Source organism: Sinohyriopsis cumingii, chromosome 1 (assembly GCF_028554795.1).
Source record: "Sinohyriopsis cumingii isolate HCF-2022 chromosome 1, ASM2855479v2, whole genome shotgun sequence".
In the NCBI taxonomy this organism is placed as follows: Eukaryota; Metazoa; Mollusca; class Bivalvia; order Unionida; family Unionidae; genus Sinohyriopsis; species Sinohyriopsis cumingii.
This window is the reverse complement of record NC_142961.1, coordinates 138027433-138055260: the sequence shown is the minus strand read 5'-3', so window position 1 is coordinate 138055260 and position 27828 is coordinate 138027433. Positions and strand designations below refer to the sequence as shown.

The following is a 27828-nucleotide window of genomic DNA, read 5'->3' as shown; positions in this document are numbered from 1 at the left end:
GTCAATCCCTTTCAAGAAGTATCTAACTTGTGTAAACTGGGGAATAAAGTGTTAGTCCCGGCCACGGCCGATCCTCTGTGATTAACCAGCCGAGAATACTAAAATTCATCTTGCGCAGTGGAGCTGACAAGTTATTCAACAACATCATCTTGTCTGCACTTTTTGATTCGCTGCTATATTAAGACTACGGCATTGACAGAGTCCATTTAACGCCTAGCTCAAAACTATACATTTCAAGCTGCAAATTCACCGAGGATTAAAACAATATACAATGGATGAAATTATTGAGATCCTTGAGGAAAAATGTGTTATAAACTATGACGGAAAGAAGGAATATTTCTGGTGTGGGAACAGTTCAGGAGAAGGTACGTCAAGAAAATTTGTTTATATACTCTTTCAAAAATATTTTTGCCATATTGTTCAAACAGTGCTATGAAAACCAGCAAGGAAAAGTCTTAGTTTTTTAAAAAATTAAATAGGAAACAGCACTGAACTCGTGTGAATACATGAAATCTAAAAAGAAATGAGTATCTCAAATATTATATTGCTTAAATTTACAAAATTGTTTTTTCGACCAGAAAGTTTGAAATGATAATTTAAAAATAAATATCAATTATGAACCAGGCAAACCTTGTTATTTAGATGTATTGTTTTCCTTCAAAATTCAAAAACAAAACCAAGACTGAATTTTTTTTTTTTTTAGAGTTGAAGAGCAGCGAATTGATTCTGATTAAAGAATGTGTACGTTTATACATTACACACACACACACACACACACACACACACACACACACACACATATAATGCATGTTAAAAGATAGTAGCATGGCTGATTTTCGTACTCTGCAAAGCTTTCATTCAAAATAAGCACGAAGGGAATATATAAAAATGTGTAATCAACTGGCATCGATGCTACGAAATTAGAATTCGAGTTTGCACCATAAATGACTGATAGCAATGTACAAAATAGTACAAAACTTTATAATTTTGGTCGCCATCAGCAGAATCAGCAGCGGTAATACTAGTAGCTGTAACCACAGCGATTTGCAGCAATTACATTTTTTGTCAGTAATTTCAGCAATTACTAACGGTAGTAATTACGATAATTTACAGTAATTATTAATAGCAGAAATTGCAGCAATTTACATCAATTACTAATAGTAGCAGTAAATTACAGCAATATACAGCAATTACTAATAGTAGCTGCACTAAAATGTAGTAGTGGTACTTGCACTAGCAGTAGCAGACGTTGCGGTGATGGTATTTATGGCGTTGATGGGATAAAGTTAATATCTTTGACTGTAATACTATACACTTTTATCTTACACTGCTGCCTCGTTTTATTTCATTTCAGTGTGCCTGAAACTGAGTGACATTTTAGCTGTGAAGAATTATTGGAAGGAAGGAACACCAAGTTCTCGCCTGGTTCTGCATTACATAGTCCAAGGCAAAGGAAACATGCTGAGGGCCAAGTCCTGCGTCATAACCGGGGAAGCAGACCAGCGTTTGAAGTTAAGGGATGCAATTGAGGTCATTTTAAATAGTACGTACAGCTGCAAGTAAACTTCCAAACATGTACTTGAGTGTATACATAACGTAAACAACTCGTCACATAACCACTCCACATAAATAATGTTCGTGATTTGGATTTTTAATGTCGCTTAAAACAGTTTCTAGTCATATCGCTACGACCTTAACTGCGTATCTTAATAGGTTGTATATTATTTCCTTTCTAAGGGACCTTAACTGCGTATCTTAATACGTTGTGTATTATTTCCTTTCTAGAGGACCTTAACTGCGTATCTTAATACATTGTATGTTTTGTTCCTTTCTAGAATTCAACCGCCCCAAGAGACTGGTTGTGTTTGTCAATCCCAACAGTGGCCACAAAAAGGCGGTCAATATTTACAACAACAAGGTGAAACCAATGTTTGAGCAGTGTGGTATTTTGCTCAAAACTTTAGGTACGTCACTGATTCTGTCTGTATGTCTGTATATAGTTCTGTCTGTCTGTCTCTCCAGTCAGAGCTTGAATATGCAACACTAAGCTAACTCAGCTATGCAGACTCGATTGTCTCATGCGATCACCTTCTAAATTTGTTAAGTTTTTGCAACTAGCTAGGTCAAATGTAATTATATGAAAATTATCGCATAGGAGTAGTTAAGTGGGGCACATTAGGGACAATGGGACTTAGCATTACAAAGACCCCTGGGTCAGATTAGGGACAATGGAAATTTAACATGGAGAGAAATCGTGGGTCACTTTAGGGACAATGGGAATTTAACATAGAGTTTGGGTCTGTCTAGGGACAAGGGAAATTAACATGGGGAATAGAGTTAGGGCTTTTGGGATTTTTTTTTTTTTTTTAAATTTTTTTAAATTTAAATTTAAATTTAAATTTAAATTTTAAAAAAAAGGGTAGGCAATGGAAAGGCTATCTCTTTTCGAGAAATATGGCAGGCCCTGAAAAGGGCCTTTGGGTTTATGTTAATGTATTCATTAACATAAATGGCACCGCATTGGTCTTCTTCTTGTCCTTAGGCTACGTCTCACTGTTGGTCCGTTAATCAGCACTCTTTTCAGGCATCCTTGTCTTTCTACGTAGATCCTACGTATCCACAGGCTGGTGTTTGTCCTGTGGACAACGGTCCACTTGGATCGGACATACATGGGTATGTCCGTCCGGAACATCATGGAAGACACAAGCGTAGAAGATTGCACATCGGTCCACATCTTGAAGCAACGAGAACAAGTGAATCAATGCACTGAACTGCGCTTATTTATAGGTAGAGGCAGGATTGAAACGGATTGAGTTCATTCACCAATCCAAACACGCGTTACAAAATTCAGTCAGCCCGCATCCAATCCGAAGAGAGTAGTCTGTGACGTCAGTTGGTCTATATAGATTCGCTAGCGCTTGTGTGCAGTCAATCTATGAGACAGTGATTCAACATGACGGAAACTCAGAAAACGATCCATTGGGGTGCACCAGCAGGGGAGACTGCCCAAGGGAACCCGGACTTACTTTCAGAAGAGGTACACTGGGATTTTGTGGATTTTCTTACCTCGCAAGAATTTGTTCCGGAACCTTCGTTACCTTCTTCATTACCGCAAGTGGAGAATTTTAGACAGAGACAGAAAGAAGAATTGGAGAAATTTATGCAACGACAAAAGGAAGCGGAACAAGCTTTTCTCCTACAGCAACAGCAACAGCAACAAGAAGAGGTAAGAAAAAAACAACAGCAACAACAGCAAGAAGAAGTAGCAGCAAAGAAACAAGAGGGTGAAAATCAAACGGCTACGGTACTGTTGGACATTTTAGCGGAGTTAAGAAGTCTGAAACAAATGTATCAGACTTCTTTATCACGACCGAAGAGAATACGACCTTCCCGAGCTAAACACGCCAACCCTGTGACTAAGCCTGTCGTACCACCCTTAGTGATTTCAACCCAATCATCAGAAGTAGGCCTTGGCCGTGGCAAAGGCTTAAGGCAGTTAAAGTTGATTGGTTAAACTCACCCCTACACGAAAATAAAAAGGCCCTTTTCAGGGCCACCCACATTTCTCGAAAAGAAATACAATTTCAATTTGCCAATAACTAAAAAATAAACCCCACCCATTTTACCCTTATAGTACGTGTCTGTGTATGAGTGCGTGAGTGTAGCTTCTTATTTTAAAATCAAAACTCAAAGACACTTACCTTATATCATTCATGTATTCTTTTATCCATTTTTTACAATCCAATTCACAATTCACCACAGAACACTTTAATTAAAAGTTCATTGACTTCTTCTTTCTCCTTGTTTAGTCTCTCTGTTTTTTGAATTTCTTCACCGTTTTTTCCTCATTTTCTTCCCTTCTTCTTTTCTTCTCCTGTTTCTTTGCTTCTTTTAAATAGAATTGTCTTCTTTCTTCCTCTTCTTCCTCTGAAGAATCCCTCTCTTCTTTCGAAGAATCCCTCTCTTCTTCCGAAGAATCGCTCTCTTCTTCTGAAGAATCCTTCTTTTCTTCTGACTCCTCTTGTTTCTTTTTTGGGCAATGTGGAGACCAATGTCCTTTTTCTTTACAATAATAACAGGTATCTTGACTTTTGTCTTTTTTAGCCCCTGTTTTTTTTCTTTTTTGACGGTCTGGACACTCTGAAGACCAATGCCCTTTCTTCTGACAGATATAGCAAGTATCCTGACTCTTATCTCGAAAGGAAGGAGAGTAGTCCGTCGGCTGGTCTGAAGAGAATTTTCTAATGACCCCTCGCAAAGCTCTGACGAAACGTTCCATCTGGGTAGTCTCTTCCATCGTTCTTCTCGGTTTGAGAGTGAAATGAATAGTGAAAGGACAAGACACAAACTTTTTATATACGCGGGTTTGCCATGACTATAAATTAGTCTATGGTGTTTGAGCTTGAGTCATTTGACGTTTTGCACTCAAGATGAAACGATCCCATTCATTCGAGAAGAAAGAAGAAGAAGAAAGTAAGAGGCAGAAACGTGATCTATCGCCTCGTACCAGGGCCGAAATCTTGGCACAAATTCATGCCAGTGATTTTGAAGAGGACATGAGTGAACCAGAATCCGAACCCTCTAAACCAAGTTCACCACCCTTAGTCAACCCTGAAAAGTACTATTTCATTCGAGAGACGGAAAAGCGCTCCTCTAGAAAATTTAGAACCACGGCTTACACCTACACGGTGAAGTTTAAAGATTTCAAGGCCGACGTACCCTTGGAGAAAGCAGAAGTGTTTATCACCGAGATGTGGGATTCTTTGCTCACCGCACTCAAGCGACAATGTCAACCCAAAGAAGACGATCGCTTGACACTATCCATAGATCACGACGGTTTGAAATCCCCTGTTTGGATCGAGTTTAGCAGACCCGCAGAACTAACCCCTTCCAAAGTCATGGACAAGATTCAACACTTACAACAATCTAATGACCAGTTTGACATCACCGATGGTAAAGCCACACTGAAAATGGCTCACGTCTCTCTTCCTCAAGGGACAGGACGCAAAAAGGTCCTACTGGTGAACGACCTTCGCAACACCAAAAAGAGTCTCGTCCGAATTAACAACCCTCAAGACCAGATGTGCTTAGCCCGTGCCATCGTGGTGGGACGAACCTATGCCAACAAGAACGACACGGTAGAATGGAAAAGAACCTGGGAGAACATTCGAAAATCGAACCGAACCAAACAACGAAACGAAGCAGAACTCCTGCTGCAACAAGCTGGCCTGTCCAAAGACACACCCTGTGGCATTCCTGAGATGCAAAAATTGCAAGATGCCCTAGCTCCACGCTACACCTTGAAAGTGCACACTCAAGAAATGCGCGGGTCACTGTTGTTTCGAGGCCAGGATTTTAAGGACGGAAAATACATTCACCTTTATTATCACGATGACCATTTCGATACCATTACCAGTATCACCGGATTCCTGGGATACAGTTATTATTGTGAGAAATGTGATTATGGTTATAACAATCGAGAGCAACACAAGAATTGTGGATTGAAATGCCCAGGATGTTTGGCCTCTCCACCCTGTCTGAGCGAAGAACCAGTGCCTTGTTCGACTTGTCTGCGCACGTTTGTCAGCCCTGCCTGTTACCAGCAACATTTGAAAACACAAGGTTCACAGAAGAAATGTGCTTGTCAACTCCTGAGATTGTGCCCTACGTGTCGACAAGGCATACTTACCAACAATGCCAAGGCACACGTATGCCGAGGAAAGAAAAAATGTCACATTTGTCACCACATCGTGGACTTGGAACACGAATGTTACGTGCAAAAATACCAACCCCCACCAGAGAAAGAGGACGGTCACAAGAAGAAAGGCAATTTCATCTTTTTCGATTTCGAATGCATGCAAGAGACTGGCATTCACATTCCTAATTTCTGCGTGGCTCATCGAGCGTGCGAGAAGTGCATTCAAGAACCTATCTTCAGTCATTGCCCTCACTGCAGCAAGATTCCTGGAGGGCGTGAAAAAATCTTTCGGGGACCGAACACGTTAGCCGATTTTGCCCAATGGGTCTTAAACCCCATCGACAAGACGTGGAGCCAAGAGGACATCGAACGTTACGGAGATTGTCATCGTCATGCCACGGTGATGGCTCACAATTTCTCCGGATACGATGGACAGTTTCTTTTGAGGTACTATACGGAACATGGCACCGAACGTCCTAAAGTGATTTTGAACGGAGCCAAAATCATTTTCATGCAAGTGGGACAAGTGCAGTTTAAAGATTCAATGAGTTACTTGGCCATGCCTTTGAGTCGAATGCCTAAAACGTTTGGAATGACAGAAATGGCTAAAGGGTACTTTCCACACTTTTTCAATACGGAAGCCAATCAACACGCCGTTCTACCCCATTTGCCTGAGGCTCACTATTACGACCCCGACAACATGCGTACCGAACAACGAGAAGCTTTCTACGCTTGGTACCAGGCTCATGCCTCTGACCCCTTCGACTTTCAGGAAGAAATGTTAAAGTATTGTCGTTCCGACGTGGACATTTTACGACGTTGCTGTGGAAAATTTCGAGAACTGTTCATGGAACACGGAGGGGTCGATCCTTTGAAAGAAGCTTGCACCATTGCCAAAGCGTGTTCCTTAGTGTATCGACAACGATTCATGCCTGAAAACACCGTGGCTGTCATCAGTCCTCAAACGACCCACTATGTCAAGCGTCAATACTCGGTCAAAGCCCTACGATGGTTACATTACTTGTGCGACAAGGAAGACAAATGGATTCAGCATGCCCGCAACGGAGGAGGCGAAAAGACCATCGGAACGTATTCGGTAGATGGCTGGGACTTAGAAAACCCCAAGGTCGTGTACGAGTTTAACGGTTGCTTATTTCACGGATGTCCCGTCTGTTACCCTGACCGTGACACTAAAAATCAGTTTTTGCAACGAACCATGGAAGACTTGTACCAGGACACTTGTCAGCGACGCCTAAAGTTAGAACAGCAAGATACCAAGTGGTGGAAATGTGGGAACACGAGTACGATCACCGTTTGAAAACCGATCCCGAGTTTAAACGCCTCGTGGAAAGTTACCAGTTCATGGACCCGCTGAACCCGAGGGATAGTTTGTACGGAGGAAGGACCAATGCCACCTGTTTGCTGTACCAAGCCGACGAAGAGAAAGGAGAAGAAATCAAATACTTGGACGTGTGTTCGCTGTATCCCTACGTGTGCAAATATTGTCGCTTTCCTGTAGGGCACCCGCAATTGTTCACGGAACACATCGACCTGAAAAACATTCGACAATACGAAGGCTTGATCAAGTGTAAAGTTTTGCCTCCCACGAACCTATATCATCCCGTCTTACCTCACCATTGTCAAGGCAAACTGATGTTTCCCTTGTGCCGTACTTGTGCCGAAAAACACAACAGCACCACAAGGGTGACCCTACTCAGAAAGGCATTTTCGCCGACTACGTGGATGCCTTTTTGAAACTGAAACAAGAAGCCAGCGGCTATCCTTCCTGGTGTCACACTCCCGAAGACCAAATACAATTCAAGGAGAAATACTACGCACAAGAAGGCATCTCTTTAGACCACATCGAAAAAAACGAAGGCAGGCTATCGTTTGCCAAAGTGATGTTAAATTGCTTGTGGGGTAAAATGGCACAACGACCGTGTTTACCCAAGACGGAATATTTGACACAACCTTCCCGCTACTTCCAGATGATTCACGACAAAACCAAATACATGAAACACGTGGACGTCGTTCGAGAGGATTTGATCTTGGTCAATTACGAAGAAGATCTGGACTTTGTACAAGACGACCCTTTTGGAAATGTCATCATTGCGGCTTACGTGACAGCTCATGCTCGCTTAAAATTGTACGAAGCTTTAGAACTGTTAGAAGAACGCGTCCTGTACTTTGACACGGACAGTTGCATTTACATCCATCACCCGATTCAACAGCACCCTGACATCGAAGGAGACCGTTTAGGAGCCTGGACAGACGAGCATCCCGACGACAAGATTCTAAGTTTCGTCAGTGGTGGTCCCAAAAATTACGGCTACGAATACCGGGACAAACAAGGAGAAGTGCACACGACGTGCAAAGTGAAAGGACTGACTCTGAATCATCGTACCAGTCGAGTGGTCAACTTTGGGGTATTGAAAGAAGCCTTGCAATCGGGAGAGGATGGAAACTTTAAAGTGACCACCTATCAACCGAACAAGATTGTACGTTTACCCACTCACCACATCGTCAGTCGACCCTTGGAAAAAGTCTATCAAATTGTATACCAGAAGCGAGTGCGACTTCCCAATCACTTCACCTTACCGTACGGTCACGTCGGTATTGGTCTGTATATGAAAAGGAACCCTAGGCAAGATCGATAGTTCATTGTTCATTGAAGTAACTTACCATGTCGTTGACGAAGAAGAAACCAGATTGGTTAGGAGTCAAATGTTGGACATCACCGAGACCAGGGTTTTGAGGCTTGGACACAAGAGGTGGCCCAGTATGCACGAGAGTTATTCAAGGAAAAAAGTTACTTTTCAACCTGTGTTAGTGACGGTGCCAGAAGAACCCGTCACCCAGGACAGGACTGTCGTGGACAGGCCTGAAAGACCCTTTCGGGAGGACACTTGTGTGACCTTACCCCTACTATAGAACTGGTTAGAACTTTACCCAAAACATGTTGTACAGACACTTGTGTTTATTCCACGTTCATGGTTATCATGTGCCTTTTATTCTTGTACTTAAGCCTTTGGCTTTTATGCATTTTTGTCTTTCGTATTCATGTTTGAAACATTCAATAAACGTGTTCTGAAAAAGTATATAAACTCTTGTCTTGTTTGTTTTTCGTGTCACAAGTGACATTTCTCACACCATGGCTACCTCTGCTGTCTCTGCTCCCTCTTCCTCTACTGTCAAAGTCATCGACGAACACTTAGATCGTGCCAGCTGGGAGGCTTTGTATCTTCGCCATCCCTTTAACATGCTCATTGCTGGACCTAGCGGTTCAGGCAAAACCGAATTCGTCAAACGTTTGATCGAACATAAACATCATTTGATCGATCGACCTCCTCAACGAATCGTGTGGTGTTACAAAGAGTGGCAATCGGCGTACAGCCTCTTGCGAGAAAGTCAAGGCGATTCCATCGTGTTTGTGGAAGGCATTCCTAAAGAAGACGACGGCATCGTCTCTGACTCCCGTCTAACCCATTTGGTCATTTTCGACGACATGTTAGGAGAAGACGAAGAAGAAATTAAACTGTGGTTCACGCGCAAAGGGCATCACCGTAATGCCAGTGTCGTTTACATCACTCAAAATTTGTTTCAACAAAGTAAAGCCCATCACACCATCAGTCTCAATGCGCATTACGTGGTCTTGTTTAAAAGCCCTCGAGATAAATCGCAAGTGCAAGTCTTAGCCAAACAGTTAGGAACGCCTTGGCTGACTCAGGCGTACGACGATGCCACTCAAACGCCACACGCCTATTTACTCGTCGATTTGAAACCTACGACCCCCGAGGATTTGCGATTTCGTACCCACTTGTTTCACCACTGTTGCCAAGACGGAGGGCCTGTCCTGTACACGTCTCCGTCATCGAGTTAATTTCACTCCACAGAAAAAATCTATAAAAACCTCAGACCCTTTTCGTCTGTCTCACACAACGTCAACATGACGTCCCTTCAGTCGCATCTTCCCGTCAAATTGATTCGTGCCTTGTATGGCATCAGTCGAGAAAAAGATCCACAAACACGAGCTCGTGTCTTAGAAGCTAGTCTCAAAGAAGTCTTACGATGGTTCACGGTGACGGCACGTCAATTACTCCAAGGAATCATTCAGATTCCTCATCAGACCAAACGCTTTTTCGATCGAAACAAAGTCGCTTTGGTCCAACTGGCCTATCCCCGCATCGACACTCAAACCAAAAAACAAATCATTTTGAAACCTGGAGGGAGCGGTACTCTAGGAGGGGTCATCATTCGCTCACTCTTAAGATGGGATCCTAATGCCCCCAAAGTTATACCCAAGACAAAAGTCCAACGAATCCCCAAGAAGAAAAAGACCAGGTCCCCAAGGAGAACTTCTCCAGTGGCAGGACCCTCCTCTGACCAGACACCACCACCACCCCGGAAAAAGAAAAGAAGCCCCCAGAAAAAGAAAAGTCCACAGAAAACTAGCCGCAAGAGAGGCACTTCGGCCAGGACGCAACCTTACACTCGCAAACCACGACCTGCCACGGCAGTGACTGCGTCTCCGGCAGCTTCACGTTTGTCCACTTCTCCGTTAATGACACCCAGAACTGAAGAGTACTTGGAGACGTTGATCACACCAAGAACTTCTCCGTTGATGACCCCCAAAAGAACTTCCCCAGTGGCAGGACCTTCCAATTTAGTGGCAGTGGCTGCTGCTCACATAGTACCTTCTCCCAAAATCAAAGTTCAAGAAAGATCGGGCATGTTACAAAGTTTACTGGATTTGTCCAAGCAAGAACTGGCTCGATTTAGTCCGTTACGTACCCCTGCACGACGTGTCATGCCTGTCCTCAAACTAATACGACGTCAAGACAATCAGTGGCGACGCGTTCCAGTATAAAAAAGGCCTGTGACCAAGTCGGGTATCAGTGTTTTTTGGTGCTCCTGAAGACTCAAAGATGTCACCCTCCAGAAAACCCCAAGGAAAGAAAAGGAAAGGACTACCACCACGTTTAGCCAAACATGGGGACATGTTATCTGTCCTGTCCAAAGCTTCTCCACCCCTACGAAAAAAACTCATTCAAACAGCCTCCAAAGAGGTCATCGATACCGTGTGCGAATGTTGTTTGAACGTTTTGAAAGGCACGATCCCTTTGTCCAAACACCAGAAACAATGCTTAGGCAAACATCGTCACGTTCTTCGCCAAATGGTTCAAAAGAAAATTCCCATTCGTCAAAAAAAGAAGATGTTAGTGCAACGTGGAGGTATTTTACCTCTCTTGTTAGGCCCCATACTGAAAGGAGTCCTGGGAACCATGTTGGGAGGACTGGTGGGAGCAAGATGAAAAGGCCTCGGAAGTTCCAAGATCTCAGAATCGACCCCTGACAACCCCATGGAAGGACGAAAACTAGCTTTAGTGCCTTACAAACGATGGATGGAATACCATCGGTGGCAAGAACAACACACCCCGCATTTACCTCCCAATCCCCATTTGAGCGAGATGTCCCAGTTACAACACGAATTGCAGTCCTTGATGGATCGCCAAGATTTGTCCGAAACAGAAAGATCACAAAAGTACGGTCAACTCTTGCAACGACTGCAACTCTTTCACCAGAAAGCTTTAGACGAAACAGCTCTACCCACTCTGAAAGATTTTAAGACCTTGATGAAAAGTCCAGCACCAGTACCAGTACCAGTACCAGTACCAGTACCACCAGTACCCGTGACCAAGACAGAAAAAGGAGAAGAAGAGGAAGGGTTTCAAACTCCACCAGAAAAAGTACGCAAGTTAACAACACCACCTACCTCCAGAATTTGATGGATTAAAAAGATGATGGCCACCCCTTCTTCCTCACAAGAGAAAAAGAAAGTGAAGACAGAAGTGAAGACAGAAGTGAAACAAGAACCAATATCCCCCGCTCAGACATCCTTCTCCTCTTCGACACCTATTGCTGGCCGCACACGCAAAGCATTGCAATCCAAGAAAGTACCCCAAGAGAAAAAGAGTAGCATCCTCCAAGAGTGGGTGTCTTATTAACACACCAACCAACACAAAAAAATGGAAAAAGTCTTAGCCAGCATTTACTACGATCCCTCCCATCCTGCAGGTTACGCAGGAGTTCAAAAATTGTATCGTGCTGCCAAAACGCGACTGAAAAGTCTCCGTTTACCTCAAGTGCAACGATGGTTACAAGAACAAGCTACCTACACTTTACACAAACCCATTCGACGCAAGTTTGCCAGAAGTCGCACCCGAGTGGAAGGCATCGATCATCAATGGCAAGCCGATTTAGCCGATGTCTCTCATTTGGCCAGCTACAATCGTGGCTACAAATATTTGTTTTGTGTCATCGACGTCTTTTCCAAATTTGCTTGGGTCGTACCCTTGACTTCCAAATCGAGCAGCGAGTTAGTGCGAGCCCTGCAACGGGTGTTGAAACAAAGCGGTCGTCACCCTCTTCGATGGCAAACGGACAAAGGCACCGAATTTCTGAACCAAGCTTTCCAAAAAGAATTAAAGAAACGTGACATTCATTTTTTTACCACCGAGAATCCCGAAACCAAAGCCAGCATCGTGGAACGTTTTCAACGCACTTTGAAAGAACGCATGTGGAAATATTTTACGCATCACCACACTCTGAAGTACATCGACATCTTACCGCACCTGGTGCAAGCGTACAACCAATCTTACCATCGAAGCATCGGACGTGCCCCGCAAGACGTGACTCCCGACAACGAAGTGCTGGTGTTTGAGCGCCTGTTTGGTACGTCCCCGACGAGGGCTGTCCCCAAGAAAAGTGGAGTGTTGGCCATAGGAGATTGGGTGCGCATTGGCAAAACCAAACGCACTTTCGACAAAGGTTACTTACCTAACTGGACGACCGAATTGTTTCGCGTCACTGAACGAGTGCATGGCCGTCATCCTGCCGTCTATAAATTGGAAGACATGAACGGAGAAGTGCTCAAAGGAACGTTTTATTTGCCCGAGTTACAACGTGTCACCAAAAAAGAAGACGACGTGTACGACATCGAAAGCATTCTCGAACGCAGAACCCGTAAAGTGGGCAAACGACGTATCAAAGAAGTCAAAGTACGTTGGAAAGGATATCCACCCAGTTTTGATTCTTGGATCGACGCTTCGCAAGTCATCGACTATAAAAAGAAGTGACCATCATGCCCTTTCACACAGCAGACGCAGCTACGTCGACCACTCCTCCTTCACCTAGTTCTTCTGTGCAAGATTTACAAAAACAACCCTTGTGGGTGTGGTGTGGAGAACGTGTGCCTAAAACGCAAATCGTCTTTTTCTGCCAAATCTTCGTGGTGTATTGTGTCATCGGGGCAGCCATCGCCAATTTGAGTTTGCAACAAGGAGACAAACAATTGTGGACCATTTTATTGAGCAGTTGCATCGGTTACCTGCTTCCTAATCCCTCCCTGAAATTCACCTCGAACGGGAACCCCGGGAACCTTGTGTCCAGTGCCAGTGCCAGTGCCAGTCACCACTTCAATCACAACCAGAACCCCATTTTAGACGGAGACACGTCTCTGACGTCCAGTAACCCCTCGGACAGCCACAGAACTCTGGAATTATGAGTCACCAAAACCAATTTTACTTAACCTTACCCAGTGACAGTTCCATGGAGGTGTTTCCCAAGAACACGTTGTGCTGTTACACGGCCAAATTACCTCAAGCCATCCAGTTAGATCACGAAGCCCATTGGGAAGTGGCTTTAGTAGAAATGATTCACCCGACCCAAGTCCTCAATGTCCTTCCCAATCAAAATCTTTTTGATGTGGAAGTTCATGACGAGCAAATGCAACAGTGGATGGATAGCAATGTCAAATATGACAAGAAAACCCGTACACAAAAGTACACCACCTATCACTTGTTCATTTCCCCAGGCTATTATTTTAGTGGTCAACATTTGGTCAGCACCATAACCTCCAGGTTTAATGTCGTGTTTCTGAAAGCTTTGGAGCATGTCAACAAAAATGTCACCATGGAGTACCACAAAGCAGCTCGTCGCTTCTTGATGAAATTTGAACGGAGTAAAATCCTGTCCATTTTATTTTGTCCTGAATTGTTTGACATGTTGGGCGGAGACATGGACATGAGAAAGACCATGATCAAGAAAAACGAATTACCCATCGTTTACGACAACGAGTCTTTTAGCAAGTTATTTCGTGCCCCGGTAGAACTGAACCAAGGACTGAATTTGATGTTCGTGTATTCCGATGTGGTGGAGTACAACGTGGTGGGACACACCTCCGTACCGTTACTGCGTGTCATTCCTTTCAAAGTGGATTCTGCCACGAACACTGACGAGGAAGGTGGAAACACTTACCACGTCCACCGCGAATTTGTCCATCCTCACTATTTGCCTGTCAGTAAGTCGTATTTGGACACGGTCAACATTGCTATAAAAGGAGATCTGGGACAAAATATTCCATTCACCAAAGGAAAAGTCACGGTGAAACTCCATTTTCGAAAACGGTTCTCTCACGACTCTTAAGTCATGTATCCAGTGTACCGAGGGGTTGCTCGACAGCGAGGACACGGCTTAGGAGATATGTTAAAATCGGCCTTTCGTTCGGTGGCCCCGGTGTTGAAACCGATGGTGACACGCGGATTGCACGCCTTGAAAGATGCGGCACTGACGCAAGGCAAAGAATTTCTCCAAAATGTCATCATCGACAAACAAAACCCTAAAGAAGCCTTCATGAGGGCAGGCAAAAATGTCTTGCTGCAAACGGGCAAAGACATTTTAGGCCAACGAGAAACACCTATAAATGCCCTGCACGCTACCGAGTCAGGCATTCAGCAAGGACAAGGCAGAAAGAGACGACGAAGAAAACACCCTTTCACCAGACTTCAAGCGAGAAAGGCCAAGAAAAGAAGAACCGTTCGAGACTTAGACGTTTTCGATTATTGAGAAAAGAGACAAAAAAATGATGCACCGAGAATCTTGCGCTTGTTCCAAGACGGAACTGGATCTGTTTGCCATGCCCCCCACGATGATGACGATGCAAGAATCCCAGTGGGTGGAATTTCACCCCGTCTCCTCACTGACCGATTCCGCTCCCATCGAGTTTGAAATCAAAGGACAGCCCGAAGATTACATCGATCTGAATAGCAGTTACTTGTACCTGAAAGTCAAAATTCTAGATAAGACTGGAGGTGCTATAGACGATGAAGCAGTAGCTCCCGTCAACAATTTCATGCATTCCTTGTTCAGTGGAGTGGACTTGTATTTGAATAACAAACTGGTCAGTAGCAGCATGGATACTTACCCTTATCGTGCCTACCTGGAAAATCTCTTGACGTACGGAATAGATGCCAAGAACACTCATCTCAATGCCTGTGTGGTATGGGAAGCTGACGAACCTACCAAGTTTGAAATATTGGAAACTGATGAAAAGAAAGACAACAATGATGGATTTCTAGAACGAAGAAAGAGAATCACGGGAGCCGACACAAGTTTAGAACTGATGGATCGTTTGCATTTGGACATGTGGTTGCAAGAAAAGTATTTGCTGAACGGGGTGGATGTCCGCCTGAGACTGAATCGTAGCAGTGCCGCTTTCCATTTGATGGCTGATAGTGACGGTTACAAAACCAAAATCCTAGAAGCCAGACTCTACGTACGCCGTGTGGAAGTGTTACCTAAAGTGGGAAACGACATCAGTCAGACGTTGAGCAGAACGACCGCCAAGTATCCCATACGACGCGTGGAAGTGAAAACCTTCACCATTCCCAAGGGACAGCGATCCATGATCGAAGATCATCTGTTCGAAGGACAGTTACCCAAACGTTTGATCGTTGGTATCGTCGAGAATACAGCCTTCAACGGAGCTGCCGAAAAAATTCCTTTCTACTTTCAACACTTTGGCGTGTCCAAAATCGAAGTCAGTCGCGATGGCAAGACCTTGTGTACCCGACCTTTCGAACCTGACTTTAAAAAGAAGAATTACTTGAGATCGTACTTGTCCTTGTACGAAGCCACCGGACAGTTAGGAACCAATACCAGTCACGGTATTACGTACGAGGATTATGCAGGAGGCTACGCTTTGTGGGCTTTCGATTTCACTCCAGACCAAGGCAGCGACGAGGGACATTTCCACCCTATAAAATCCTGCCAGATTCGTGTGGAAATTCAGTTTAAAGACCGAGACCCTGATGAAACGGTGAACGTCATCCTGTATGCAGAATTGATAATACCATAGAAATCAACAGTTTGAGAGAAGTCATCCTAGATTACTAGAAACCATGGAAGACTGTTATCCCTCTTTACCTAGTGGAGAAACTTTTAGTGTTGCATTGTTGTTAAAAAATGTTAGAGTTGTTGTTGTTTAGTGTTAAGTGATTTTTGAATAAAAAATGTTGTGTTTTGAAAACATTGTTTGATGATATATTGATGGATTATTGTTAAAAATGTTAGAGTTGTTGTTTAGTGTTAAGTGATTTTTGAATAAAAAATGTTGTGTTTTGAAAAAAATTGTTTGATGTTATATTGTTGGATTATTGTTAAAAATGTTAGAGTTGTTGTTTAGTGTTAAGTGATTTTTGAATAAAAAATGTTGTGTTTTGAAAAAAATGCCTTTGTCTTTTGTTTAGCTATAAGAATGTTGGATTGATGCTCTTTCATTTCTTACTATCCCTCTCATGACACTCACTAAACGTTGCGACTCAAAAACCGTGTGGGGATGTTTTCCTTCACGTCCGCGCTTTAACTTTAAGAACCGGGTTGTTTCCAGTCTAACCATCCATTGTCGACTCATTCTCCTAAGAAGATGTGCTCCAAACTAGCTAAACTCAACGAAGCCTACGTGAATTTGCATAGGGTCAGACACAGTCTGATACCGAAGCCAGAAGAAATAGAGAATGTGAGAATGTTAAAAATCACTGAAGACCTGATAGAAGAGCTCTTCAGAGAAGAAATGAACAGGGAAAAAGAAGAATGGACAGAGAAGTACAGACTTCAGAGACAGCAGCAACAACAACAACAAGAGCAGCAGCAGCAGCAACCTGAACCTGACAGAGGCTTTGTCGATTGCCGTATCGACACCAAAGAGTTCTTCTTTTCTTTCCGAAGAAGCAGACCTATCGCCAGAAAGTCTATCCTCAGAGGACATCGCATTCTTAGAAACTAAAAAAAGAATGCCATAGAAACAAAAAAACAGCCCTTTTCAGGGCTACCCCAATACTCTAGAAAAGAAATAACGATCGATTTGCCAATGTGTGTAGGTAGAGTAGTGTGAAAATAAACACTAACTCTTTTTTAAAAAATGTGAGGGTATGTGTTTGTGTGTTAGTAAGTGCTTAAGTAAGTTGGTATGAATAGTAGATTAAAATTATGTTTTTTTGGTGTTTGAGGTGTATATTTGGAGTTAGATTGGATTGCTTTGCGTATGTGGATAGTCTAATGAAGTGATTTATAAAAAATTTTAAAATAGTGATGGGTAGCATAAAAAAGTGAGTGAGTGTTTCTTTTAGGTCCGCGCGTTGTTGTTTTTGGTCATGATGTAGGTAACATCAATTTTATGTTTTTTTAGGGGGATGTTTTCCTTCACGTCCGCGCTTTCACTATAAATTGAAACTCGCTGGGCAGTCTAGCTACCCTTGTTGATTGATCAACACCAAAAATGAACACGAGACTGTCTAAACTGTTGGAACTTCATGTGCATCTGGAATATGCCAGGCGCCTGTTGAATGAACTGGCCGCGGAAGCCATTGTGGAGGAGGGAAGGATAAGAGAGGAGGAGGAAAGAAGAAAAAAAGAAGAGGAGGAGAGAAGATATAAAGAAGAAGAGGAAAGAAGATACAAAGAGGAGGAGAGAAGAAACAAAGAAGAGGAGGAGGAGAAGGAAAAGAAGAGAAGAAGAATAAATTTCAGAATCCCAGAGAGCGAAAATTGGGATTCTGAAGCGACATATCCTGCCTCTGCTCTCTCCCCCAAAAAAGTAAAAAGTAACTGGGGGATAAGATGTGTATGTGGCGCCAGGCCTGGAAGGTGCCACCATTAACCAGGTGTCCATGAAGTTCAAAAAAAACAGCCCTTTTCAGGGCTACCCAATACTCTAGAAAAGAAATAACCATCAATTTGCCAATGTGTAGGTAGAGTAGTGTGAATATAAACACTAACTCTTTTTTAAGATAGTGTGAGGGTATGTGTTTGTGTGTTTGTGTTTGTGTGTTTGTGTTTGTACCCGCTCACGTACGATTGTGTGGATAGTAGATTATGGACTTGTTTATTGTTTCTTAGCGTATGTGTTTGTGTTTGTGTGTTTGTGTTTGTACCCGCTCACGTACGATTGTGTGAATAGTAGATTATGGATTTGTTTATTGTTTCTTAGCGTATGTGTTTGTGTTTGTGTGTTTGTGTTTGTACCCGCTCACGTACGATTGTGTGGATAGTAGATTATGGATTTGTTTATTGTTTCTTAGCGTATGTGTTTGTGTGTTTGTGTTTGTGTGTTTGTGTTTGTACCCGCTCACGTACGATTGTGTGAATAGTAGATTATGGATTTGTTTATTGTTCTTAGCGTATGTGAAGAGTATAGTTTGGGTTTTGTAAGATTGTGTGGATAGTAGATTATGGATTTTGTTTATTGTTTCTTAGCGTATGTGGAGAGTATAGTTTGGGTTTTTATTATATGAAATGAGAAAGTATAGTTTGGGTTTTATTATATGAAATGAAAAAGTAGGGGGATGTTTTCCTTCACGTTCGCGCGTTGTTTGGTCATGATCTAGGTAAGATCAATTTTACGTTTTAGGGGGATGTTTTCCTTCACGTACGCGCTTTAAGTATAAGAACCCACAGTATTCGTCGTTCAAACCATTCTGCAAAGAATAAAAAAAGAAGATGGCTTCTAACCAAATGGACAAAATACAAACATTACAAGACGTTTTAGACAACTTAGGAATGATGGAGCAGATGTTAATAAGACTGGTTGAAGACCATTATTCCTATAGTCCCCATCGTGTAAAGATGGAAATTAATAACTTAAAAAAGGTAAAGGACAAGATTAGTGGTGTCATGAAAGAGATAAAGGAGGAGAAGGAGGATGAAGAGGAAAGAATAAGAATAAGCAAATGGAACGAAAAGATTGAAAAAGAAGAAGAAAATGAGAAGAGGAAGAAAGAAGAGGAGGAAGAGAAGAAGAAGAAAGAAGAGCAGGAGAAAAAGAAAGAGAAGAAGAGAAAGAGTGTTGGAGATAAAATAAGAACTTGGTGAAGAAAAAGAAGAAATTAGAAGCAGAAGAAGAAGAAAACCCAAAGGCCCTTTTCAGGGCCAGCCATATTTCTCGAAAAGAGATAGCCTTTCCATTGCCTACCCCTATTTTTAAAATTTAAATTTAAATTTAAATTTAAATTTAAAAAAATTTAAAAAAAAAAAAAATCCCAAAAGCCCAAACTCTATTCCCCATGTTAATTTCCCTTGTCCCTAGACAGACCCAAACTCTATGTTAAATTCCCATTGTCCCTAAAGTGACCCACGATTTCTCTCCATGTTAAATTTCCATTGTCCCTAATCTGACCCAGGGGTCTTTGTAATGCTAAGTCCCATTGTCCCTAATGTGCCCCACTTAACTACTCATAGGTTGTGTTTTTTCTCCGATGTGTTGCCGTTTGTAAATCTGATGCTCTTCTGATAATACAGTAACCAAACCAGTTTGTTGCTGTTGTTGTTTTATATTTTTGGTTACCGGCACTTTTAATACATAGTGAGTTCAGTGCCGTTCCCAAGGACACACACATGCATCCCAAACTGACTGGATTGTTGAAGCATCGTACCCGTGACTCTTGAAGAACGAGTCAAACCTTCTACCAACTGAACTACATCGGCTCCTGCCAGCCTAGGTATCAACCGTTTTGGCCTACATCCGTAAACTTAACAGTTGACCACAACATGGTTGCCCCCACCCCACCCCGAACATAATTCTAAAGATATCCATTCACCGGTCAAAATGTGGGAGTGCATTGGTGTCATTCCTTTAAGTAAAATTTCATCAGATAAACGAGAGACGAAAAATGAATTTAAATTTTGCATTTAAAATTTTAGTCATATAACACGTTTTAAATACAACTTTGTTACGTGATATTAAAAATGACCGTGTTTTAGAGTAAATTACGCATTTCACAGTGTTTCTTCTATTATTTGAAATGTATGTACCAGTGAACATATCGGGATGATCCAGCCTAAGCGCCGATTAGCCAAAATGTCAATACGATTGAGTAGCTATTATTCATTGTTTGTGACAAGTAGTCACAAAATTGTATTTAATTCGCTTTCTTAACGCATGGAATCATGCAAGAGAAAATATTTTGAAGAATATAACTTTATAGTTGAACAGAAAACTTTAAAAAGAAACGATTGCTTTTGAAGTTGTTAAAAGGGAGGAGGCAGACACTGATCTACTAGGGATTGTAAAACTTTTTTGGTCATTCATTCCTTGATACAGTGGGTACATGAACTAAAACCGCAGCTTAAAAACGCTGTCCAAGATTTGTGTACTAGAGAATAACGTATTAGTAAAAGGCCGGGGGTTTAATAGATTTTTAATTAAGCTCTGTTCAAATTGACGCTCGGTCACAATATAACTTGGCGCTAAGCTGTATTCAAATGGCGCCCAATCACAATATTACATGGCGCTAAGGTCTCACTGGACAGTTTATCTGGTGAATTTTCATCCGACGATGACCAATTACAGAAAAATGAGAATAATTTTACACTGAAGATACAAATAAAAACAAACTAATGATTTTTGTAGAAAGCATACATGTGAGATCTTGACTGCAGTAATCAGGTTAATTCCTGATGCAACTGGTGGTTTTTATACTGAACCAACACTGCCACCAACCCCTAAATTTTACATTCATTTTTGACAAGAAATAGCTATTTTGAATATTTTTCTGTGACAAGGCAGCTAAAAGAATCAGTATGTGCCTTATGCATGAATAAAGTTCACTAGTACTATAACAAATTAGCAAACTTTTCATCACCCCTCAACCATCTAGATTTTTAGATATTTACCTCTGTAGCAGACACACATAAATACGTAAGCCAAGTCGACAGCTCATTTGCAGCCCACGTTACGCATTTGATCTCCAGTGCAAATCTAACTGTGACAGGCAGTCACCAACAAGCCAACCTATTTCCAAGCCTAACTCAAAGTAAATCTGAACCACATTATAGATTTAGCTTATGTGTGAATTTATAAATGCTAGGCTTGTGATAATTAGGTTCATGCCTTCTACCTTAAAAATTAGGGGGGTGTCAAAATACGAAACTATCCAGTGAGACCTAAACTGTATTCAGATGGCGCCCAGTCACAATATTACATGGCTCTAAGCTGTATCCAAATGGCGCTCAGTCGCAATATAACATAGCACTGGTCTGTATTCAAATGGCGTTCATTCACAATATTACATGGAGCTAAGATGTATCCAAATGGCGCTCAGTCACAATATAACATGACGCTAAGCTGTATTCAAATGGCACTCAGTCACAATATAACATAGCACTGGTCTCTATTCAAATGGCGCTCAGTCACAATATAACGTGGCGCTAAGCTGTATTCAAATGGCGCTCAGTCACAATATAACATGGCGCTAAGCTGTATTCAAATGGCACTCAGTCACAATATAACATAGCAATGGTCTCTATTCAAATGGCGCTCAGTCACAATATAACGTGGCGCTAAGCTGTATTCAAATGGCGCTCGGTCACAATATTACATGGCGCTAAGCTGTATTCATATTGAAGCTCAGCAGTATCATTACATGGCGCTCAGCTGCATTCAAACTGCGCTCAGTCACAATATAACATGGCGTTGGTCTGTATTAAAATGGCGCCCAGTCACAATATAACATGGCGCGGGTCTCTATTCAAATAGTGATCAGTCACAATATAACATGGCGCTGGTCTGTATTCAAATGGTGATCAGTCACAATATAACATGGCGCTCATAATATTATTACATGGCGTTGAATCATAATATATCCTTATATGTATTCGCTTGTGCTTGAAATCATACTTGATTTTATTTACTTATTTTTCTTCAGAGACGGAGAGACCCGGTCAACCAATAGAATTGCTGCGAGAGTATAATTTGAGACTCATGGATGGGTAAGTTTCATTACACTAAGTTACCGTATAGAAAAGCAATTTAAATTTTCCTGAACTTTACATATGATCATGTAAGAATAGTAAATGCATATGGTATCCTGCAAACATGCATAAAAGAAACACACACACACACTGACACACACACACACAACTCGATATAAATCAGTTTGTAATTAATTGTCTTAAAGTAAAACAGCGCATTTTTAGTACGTGCAAATCGAGTATTTAATTTTCATCTAGTTCAGATAACAGAAACTGTGTTATGTATTATTAAGAAGAACTGTCAACAGAAATACGCATTGTACATTTTGGTTAAGTTGTTCATTAGTGCATATCAATATAGCTTTAATTGCTTTCTTCAAGAATTTCCAGTATAAGTGCCAGTTAACAATGAATGAGTATTATGGAACTTTTAAGCTTTTAACTGTATTTATAACGCAATTACGATATTTCCGGTGGCCTAAGTGGTCAAAACGTCAGTCTCGGATGCGGAAGGTTGCGGGTTCGAACCCTGGCAGAGTCATACCAAAGACTTATAAAAATGGTAGCAGATGCCTCTCTTGGCACTCAACATTAAGAGGTTAGTGGTAGGACTGGTCGGCCTGGTGTCAGGATAATGTGACTGGGTGGGACATGATGTTACATGTCTTCGGCATGATGCCCCAATGCTAGACATCACTATAAACTGCTTCACTGCAGACATCGTAGCGATATGACTGAAAAATCGTTAAAGCTATGTTAAACTCACACACACACACACGCACATACACACACACACACCTCCCGATACGTGTGATATATAAGGAAGGGTAGGTTGGATGGAAAATTTTAAATTGAAGTACCTTTCCTGTTCTCAGATGCCTTAAACAAATACACGCAATATGTGTGAAATAGGAATGAAGAACAACATTGGTTCCTGAATATCTAAACAATATCTGGAACACAAAACAGTGTCCAAGGTTTTATTTTCAAGATAGATAATCTGTATTTTTTCCTGTCATTACAGCCTCGTAGCAATTGGTGGCGATGGCATGTTCTCAGAGTGTATGAATGGACTGTTGCTAAGGTTACAGAAGGATGCTGGAGTAGACTACAATGATCCGGATGCATCTTTGGCAACATCCACGTTACCTATTGGCATAATTCCAGCAGGTGAATCATCTCCCTCTGTCTCGGTCACTCTCAGATTTATCTATTTATCTAGAGCTCATGGATGGGGTGGGGGACTGCAGCGCCATCCGATAGAGTAAGGTTCAGCACTTTTGTTATAACATGTTCCACGCAAACCCATCTTTAGCTCAGTCAGGAAAGAACCACCGACCTACGGGTAGCTACTGGCACGCTATGTCACATGCTCTTGTGAACTGAGGGGAGCCTCGAACAAAACGCCGACACAAGTGACATGTCAATCGTAAAGGCAAGCGTCTTAGACCACTCGGTTCCTCCCAAATCCCCCTTTGACAAGTACCTTGCAGACCAATTAAAAAGTTTGTTTTCTGTCGTTATTCGCCTGAAGTTTTAATGTTTTATTCAGTATTCATAGAACGCAGAACTATGGTAGGGTTTCCTTCTTCCTCATCTTTAGTGTGTGGTATGAACAAATATATATATATATATGTTTCAGGATCTGGAAACATGTTAGTTCAGCATCTCCATGGAACAGTAGACGTCGAGACCGCAGTAATAAAGATAATTCTTGGTATGAATCCTTTTCAAACTCATACTGTGCGTGTGTGTGTGTGTGTGTGTGTGTGTGTGTGTGTGTGTGTGTGAGAGAGAGAGAGAGAGAGTGTTGTAAGTAACCTGTCTGTAAATTGATAAGTCTAAAAAGTACTAATGACCGTAATCGACGCAAACTCATTATTCTTTTATCATTATCTTAAGATGTCCAGCTGCTGTTGTTTTTCAGCAAATAATGTTTTAAAAATACGCCATTTCTGGGTCGTTTATAATACTCTGCTGCAAAAGGTTCTATCATAAAGACAGGACTGGGACTGAAGAGGAAAACTACCACCACTGTGCCACTGTGCCATGTTCTCACTGACTGGTTAGGCGAACAGACCATTTAAATGTACATGATTGGTCAATTATGAATGTGACTGTTCTGATAGCTAACTTTGAACAATTAACTGTACAAGTACAACCATCCGGTTTCTAAATCATGCCTTCAACTGAACAGGTACAGCCACCCGGTTTCTGAAGCATGCCTTTAACTGAACAGGTAACAGCCATCCGGTTCCTAAATCATGCCTTTAACTGAACAGGTACAGCCATCCGGTTTCTAAATCATGCCTTTAACTGAACAGGTACAGCCATCCGGTTTCTAAATCATGCTTTTAACTGAACAGGTACAACCATCCGGTTTCTTAATCATACCTTAAACTGAACAGGTACAGCCATCTGGTTTCTGAAGCATGCCTTTAACTGAACAGGTACAGCCATCCGGTTCCTAAATCATGCCATTAACTGAATAGGTACAACCATCCGGTTTCTAAATCGTGCCTTTAACTGAGCTGGTACAACCATCCGTTTTCTAAATCATGCCTTTAATAGTTCTTAACGTGATACACACTCTGGTAGTGTGATCGCAGTTCAGTTATTTAAATATTTGGCGTCAAAGCAAATCAAAGGGCAAATTTCTGCAGCAGCTTGTAACAACTATCGAGGAAATGCTAAATGTAATCGCTCAACATGCATGCCTGAACAGCAAAGTATGAGGACAGTTCCGAGTATTACAGGCTAACAGCCTGTAAAAAGCATCCCCTCAACAATCTAATACTTAGCTTGAGTATGTTTCAATGACCTGTTGTTTTGTAAATTAAAGGTTCAGGAAAGATATCGTAAGTTGTTCTTTGCAGTTCAATAAATTTCTTCCGTTTGGGTTTTGTTTTTTCTAAAAAATGGGGAAATAAATTCGCCGTATACATCGGCTTTTTTGTGTTGAACCTTCTGGAATAACATGAAAGACAGGATTTTCAAAATGACACTTTATCTTGGATGTTTGTTTTGCTTCAAAGGAAACCACCTGCTGGCGAATGCGGCGAGTGTCCATCAAGGGAGTGCACTTTCATCATACGCCGGTCTAGTTTTAGAATTCGGATTGTGTGGGGATATGATGAAAGATTGTGAGAAATTCAGATGGCTGGGACCCAAAAGATACGAAAGTAAGCCATTTGCCCCACTACTAGTGCTACTACTACTACGTGATTAACAATGACGATTATATATATATATATATATATATATATATATATATATATATATATATATATATATATATATATATATATATATATATATATATGTATATATCTGTGAATGTCTTTTCTGGAGATAATCATTTTCTGAAGTTTAAAGCGGAAGCGTTTTTATTATCAAAATATGCAATTGAAGCAGAGGACGTGAGTTTTCATGCCCATTTGCGACGATGAAAACAATGATTAATCATGTGCTCAACAATAATCATTTTTTCTCACAGTTGTACCAATAGGAACAATTCTGAAGAGAAAAACCATCGTCGTAGAAACTGACTTTATTCCAGAGGAATCGCAAAAATTAAAGGCTATGCATAAACTTCACAAGTTCGTCCGACAGATGTCGCTGCCGGCATCACACTGCCAATACGGAAAGACAATGCAGAGACTCAAATCGACTCCGCGATTTACAGAGGACAGGGAATGTAAATGTTAACTTTATTTATATTTAGCTAATGACTCCTCCTTTAGCCTGAATACAGGATTTTACATAAAATAAAACTGTTATTATTATACACTATGTGTACTATATCTCCTCTTTTGCACATTGTGACTGGTACTTTCACTTTCTACTTTGATCGCGTGAGGCTGAGTTCTTGTGATCTTGAAATGAAAAGGTGTTTTTCCCCCTGTGTATATAGTTGTTAAAAGGACGGTTTAATCATTGTTTATATTAATGTCTATATCACCATTTCTGTCGGACTGGTTTTTTGTTTGTCATTTCAGACACACTACTAGTGTAATATGCAGGGTCTTATATATGTAATACTACTACTACTACTACGACTACTACTACTACTACTACTAATAATAATAATAATAATAATAATGAATTTCACTTTTTAGGTTGGCTTAAAGAAACATCTCGTGTCTACGGTATTGATAGTTACGTTGTTACACTGAAAGAAAAGGATGGCACCTTGGTACCATGTTTCGGAGACAGTGCACTTCATGTTTGGATGACGGACAAATGTGGCTTTACTGGGCATATTAATCAGCTCAGTTTGTTACAGCAGCTGAAACCAGCATGTGTAAGTAATAATAAAAATAATAATGCTGACGATGGCGATGATGATAATAATGCACTTTTCATTGAATTATTCACCATTATATTTCCAATTAAGCAACAACACACAGCACAATATATATATATATATATATATATATATATATATATATATATATATATATATATATATATATATATATATATATATATATATATATATATATATATTGTTCTTTCTTGAAAGTGTTATATTTTATGGATGACACTGCTAATTAATGGGCTATACCATTTGTTCAAGTCATCAAGGATTTCGACACAAAAATGTGTTTGTACTTAAAAATCCCCTCGTTTTGTGACATGTAACCTTATTCGCTATATCTCTTCTTTCCAAATCAGTGGGATTTCAAGTTCATCCGACAGATTCGTTGCCGTGGTTACAGAGTCAAACTTCCGTCGGCTGCATACTACATAGACGAAAATGGAGAAAAGAAATTGAAGAAGCCCATGTACATCAACTGTGACGGGGAAGCTCTGAAAGTTATATACCCCGAGTTTGATATTCGGTATGTCATCTAGCTTTAAGCCTGCATTTTATTCAATAGCATCAAACGTTTGTCGTAGCAATAGTGATGAGTTTGAGCCCAACAGTTAACTGTGTTTTAACATTTGCCGTTGCATTAATGATGAGTTTGAGCCCAACCGTTAACTGTGTTTTAACATTTGCCGTTGCATTAATGATGAGTTTGAGCCCAACCGTTCAAAGTTATTTACGTGTATTCTGGCAAACATTTAGGTAGAGCAAAACCTCATTCCTATATGGTCGATTAAGAGCTAAATAAATGTATATGCCAAATACCTAGAAAGAAAATGATTTTTAAGTACAAAAATATAACTAGGCTGCACGCGCAATTCCGATATTTGAATACAACTGCCGTGACTGGCTTGTGTCAAACCAGCTCAAATGGACTCAAACTGGCCTGATCATGTGAGAAATTGAGTTTGTCTTTAACAAGAATTGGGAATCTGAACAAATGGTCAAATAAATATTTCGACAAAAGAGACTGTACATAGCTGTAATTTCATTAACAGTAATTTTCTTTAAGGTTTATTGGTCGATATTTTTTTAGTTTATTCGTTTTGAAAAATATTAAAAATTACGAAACACATTGTATTCTTTTATGTTGCGTTCATGAATAATAATTTCAGGAATATAGATTCTTAACACGTAAGTTCACATAATATCTAAACCGATTCGTAATCATTACAAATATGTAAATTAAATGTGATTTTTCTCCCTTTTAAGAATTCATCAGAACGCAGTGTCCATATTTGGCCGAGTTGGAGGCTGGTGATGATGAGGAAGGGTGAATGTGGACGGAATCACTATTTACCCACTTTTCTCAAATTGTGGGACATATCTGGGTGCTTAATTGAGTCATCGTCTTCTTTGATTGTATCCCGTTTCTTTTCTGCCGCCCAATGCACAGCAGAGGGCGCATCAACTTTTGAACGTTGAACAAGGAACGGACTTTCAGCGTGAATATAAGCTTTTGTCGAGAAACATACGGAATTTACAAGAACTATTATCTGTTGGCGGAGATAACGATCTTGCACTTGACAGGCGCGATGTTATGCTGTTATTGATAATATAAGGTAGTGTACTATTGTTTGTGGGTATTACCGACAACCTCAAGTACAAGAAATTATAAATAACATGTACATTTTGATGACTAAATCTATATGAAATAAATGAAGTTTATATTTTC

General features: G+C 41.0%; 1 protein-coding gene across 1 annotated transcript; it reads left to right on the top strand.

The window, feature by feature from the left end:
- Window positions 1–27828, top strand: LOC149807938 (ceramide kinase-like). Its single transcript, XM_089972145.1, has 11 exons — window positions 1–365; window positions 1355–1543; window positions 1836–1964; window positions 21736–21799; window positions 22806–22951; window positions 23424–23498; window positions 24817–24963; window positions 25278–25478; window positions 25900–26084; window positions 26459–26625; window positions 27366–27828. The coding sequence occupies exons 1-11, from the start codon at window positions 272–274 to the stop codon at window positions 27412–27414; spliced, it is 1446 nt and encodes a 481-aa protein (XP_089828271.1). The 5' UTR covers window positions 1–271; the 3' UTR covers window positions 27415–27828.

Bases quoted from the DNA above. Each gene is read 5' to 3' on its own strand.
- LOC149807938 (XM_089972145.1), top strand. From the start codon at position 272: ATGGATGAAATTATTGAGATCCTTGAGGAAAAATGTGTTATAAACTAT. The intron at 23,499-24,816 runs GTATGAATCCTT...TTTGCTTCAAAG, and splicing joins AGTAATAAAGATAATTCTTG to GAAACCACCTGCTGGCGAAT. The intron at 24,964-25,277 runs GTAAGCCATTTG...TTTTTCTCACAG, and splicing joins GGGACCCAAAAGATACGAAA to TTGTACCAATAGGAACAATT.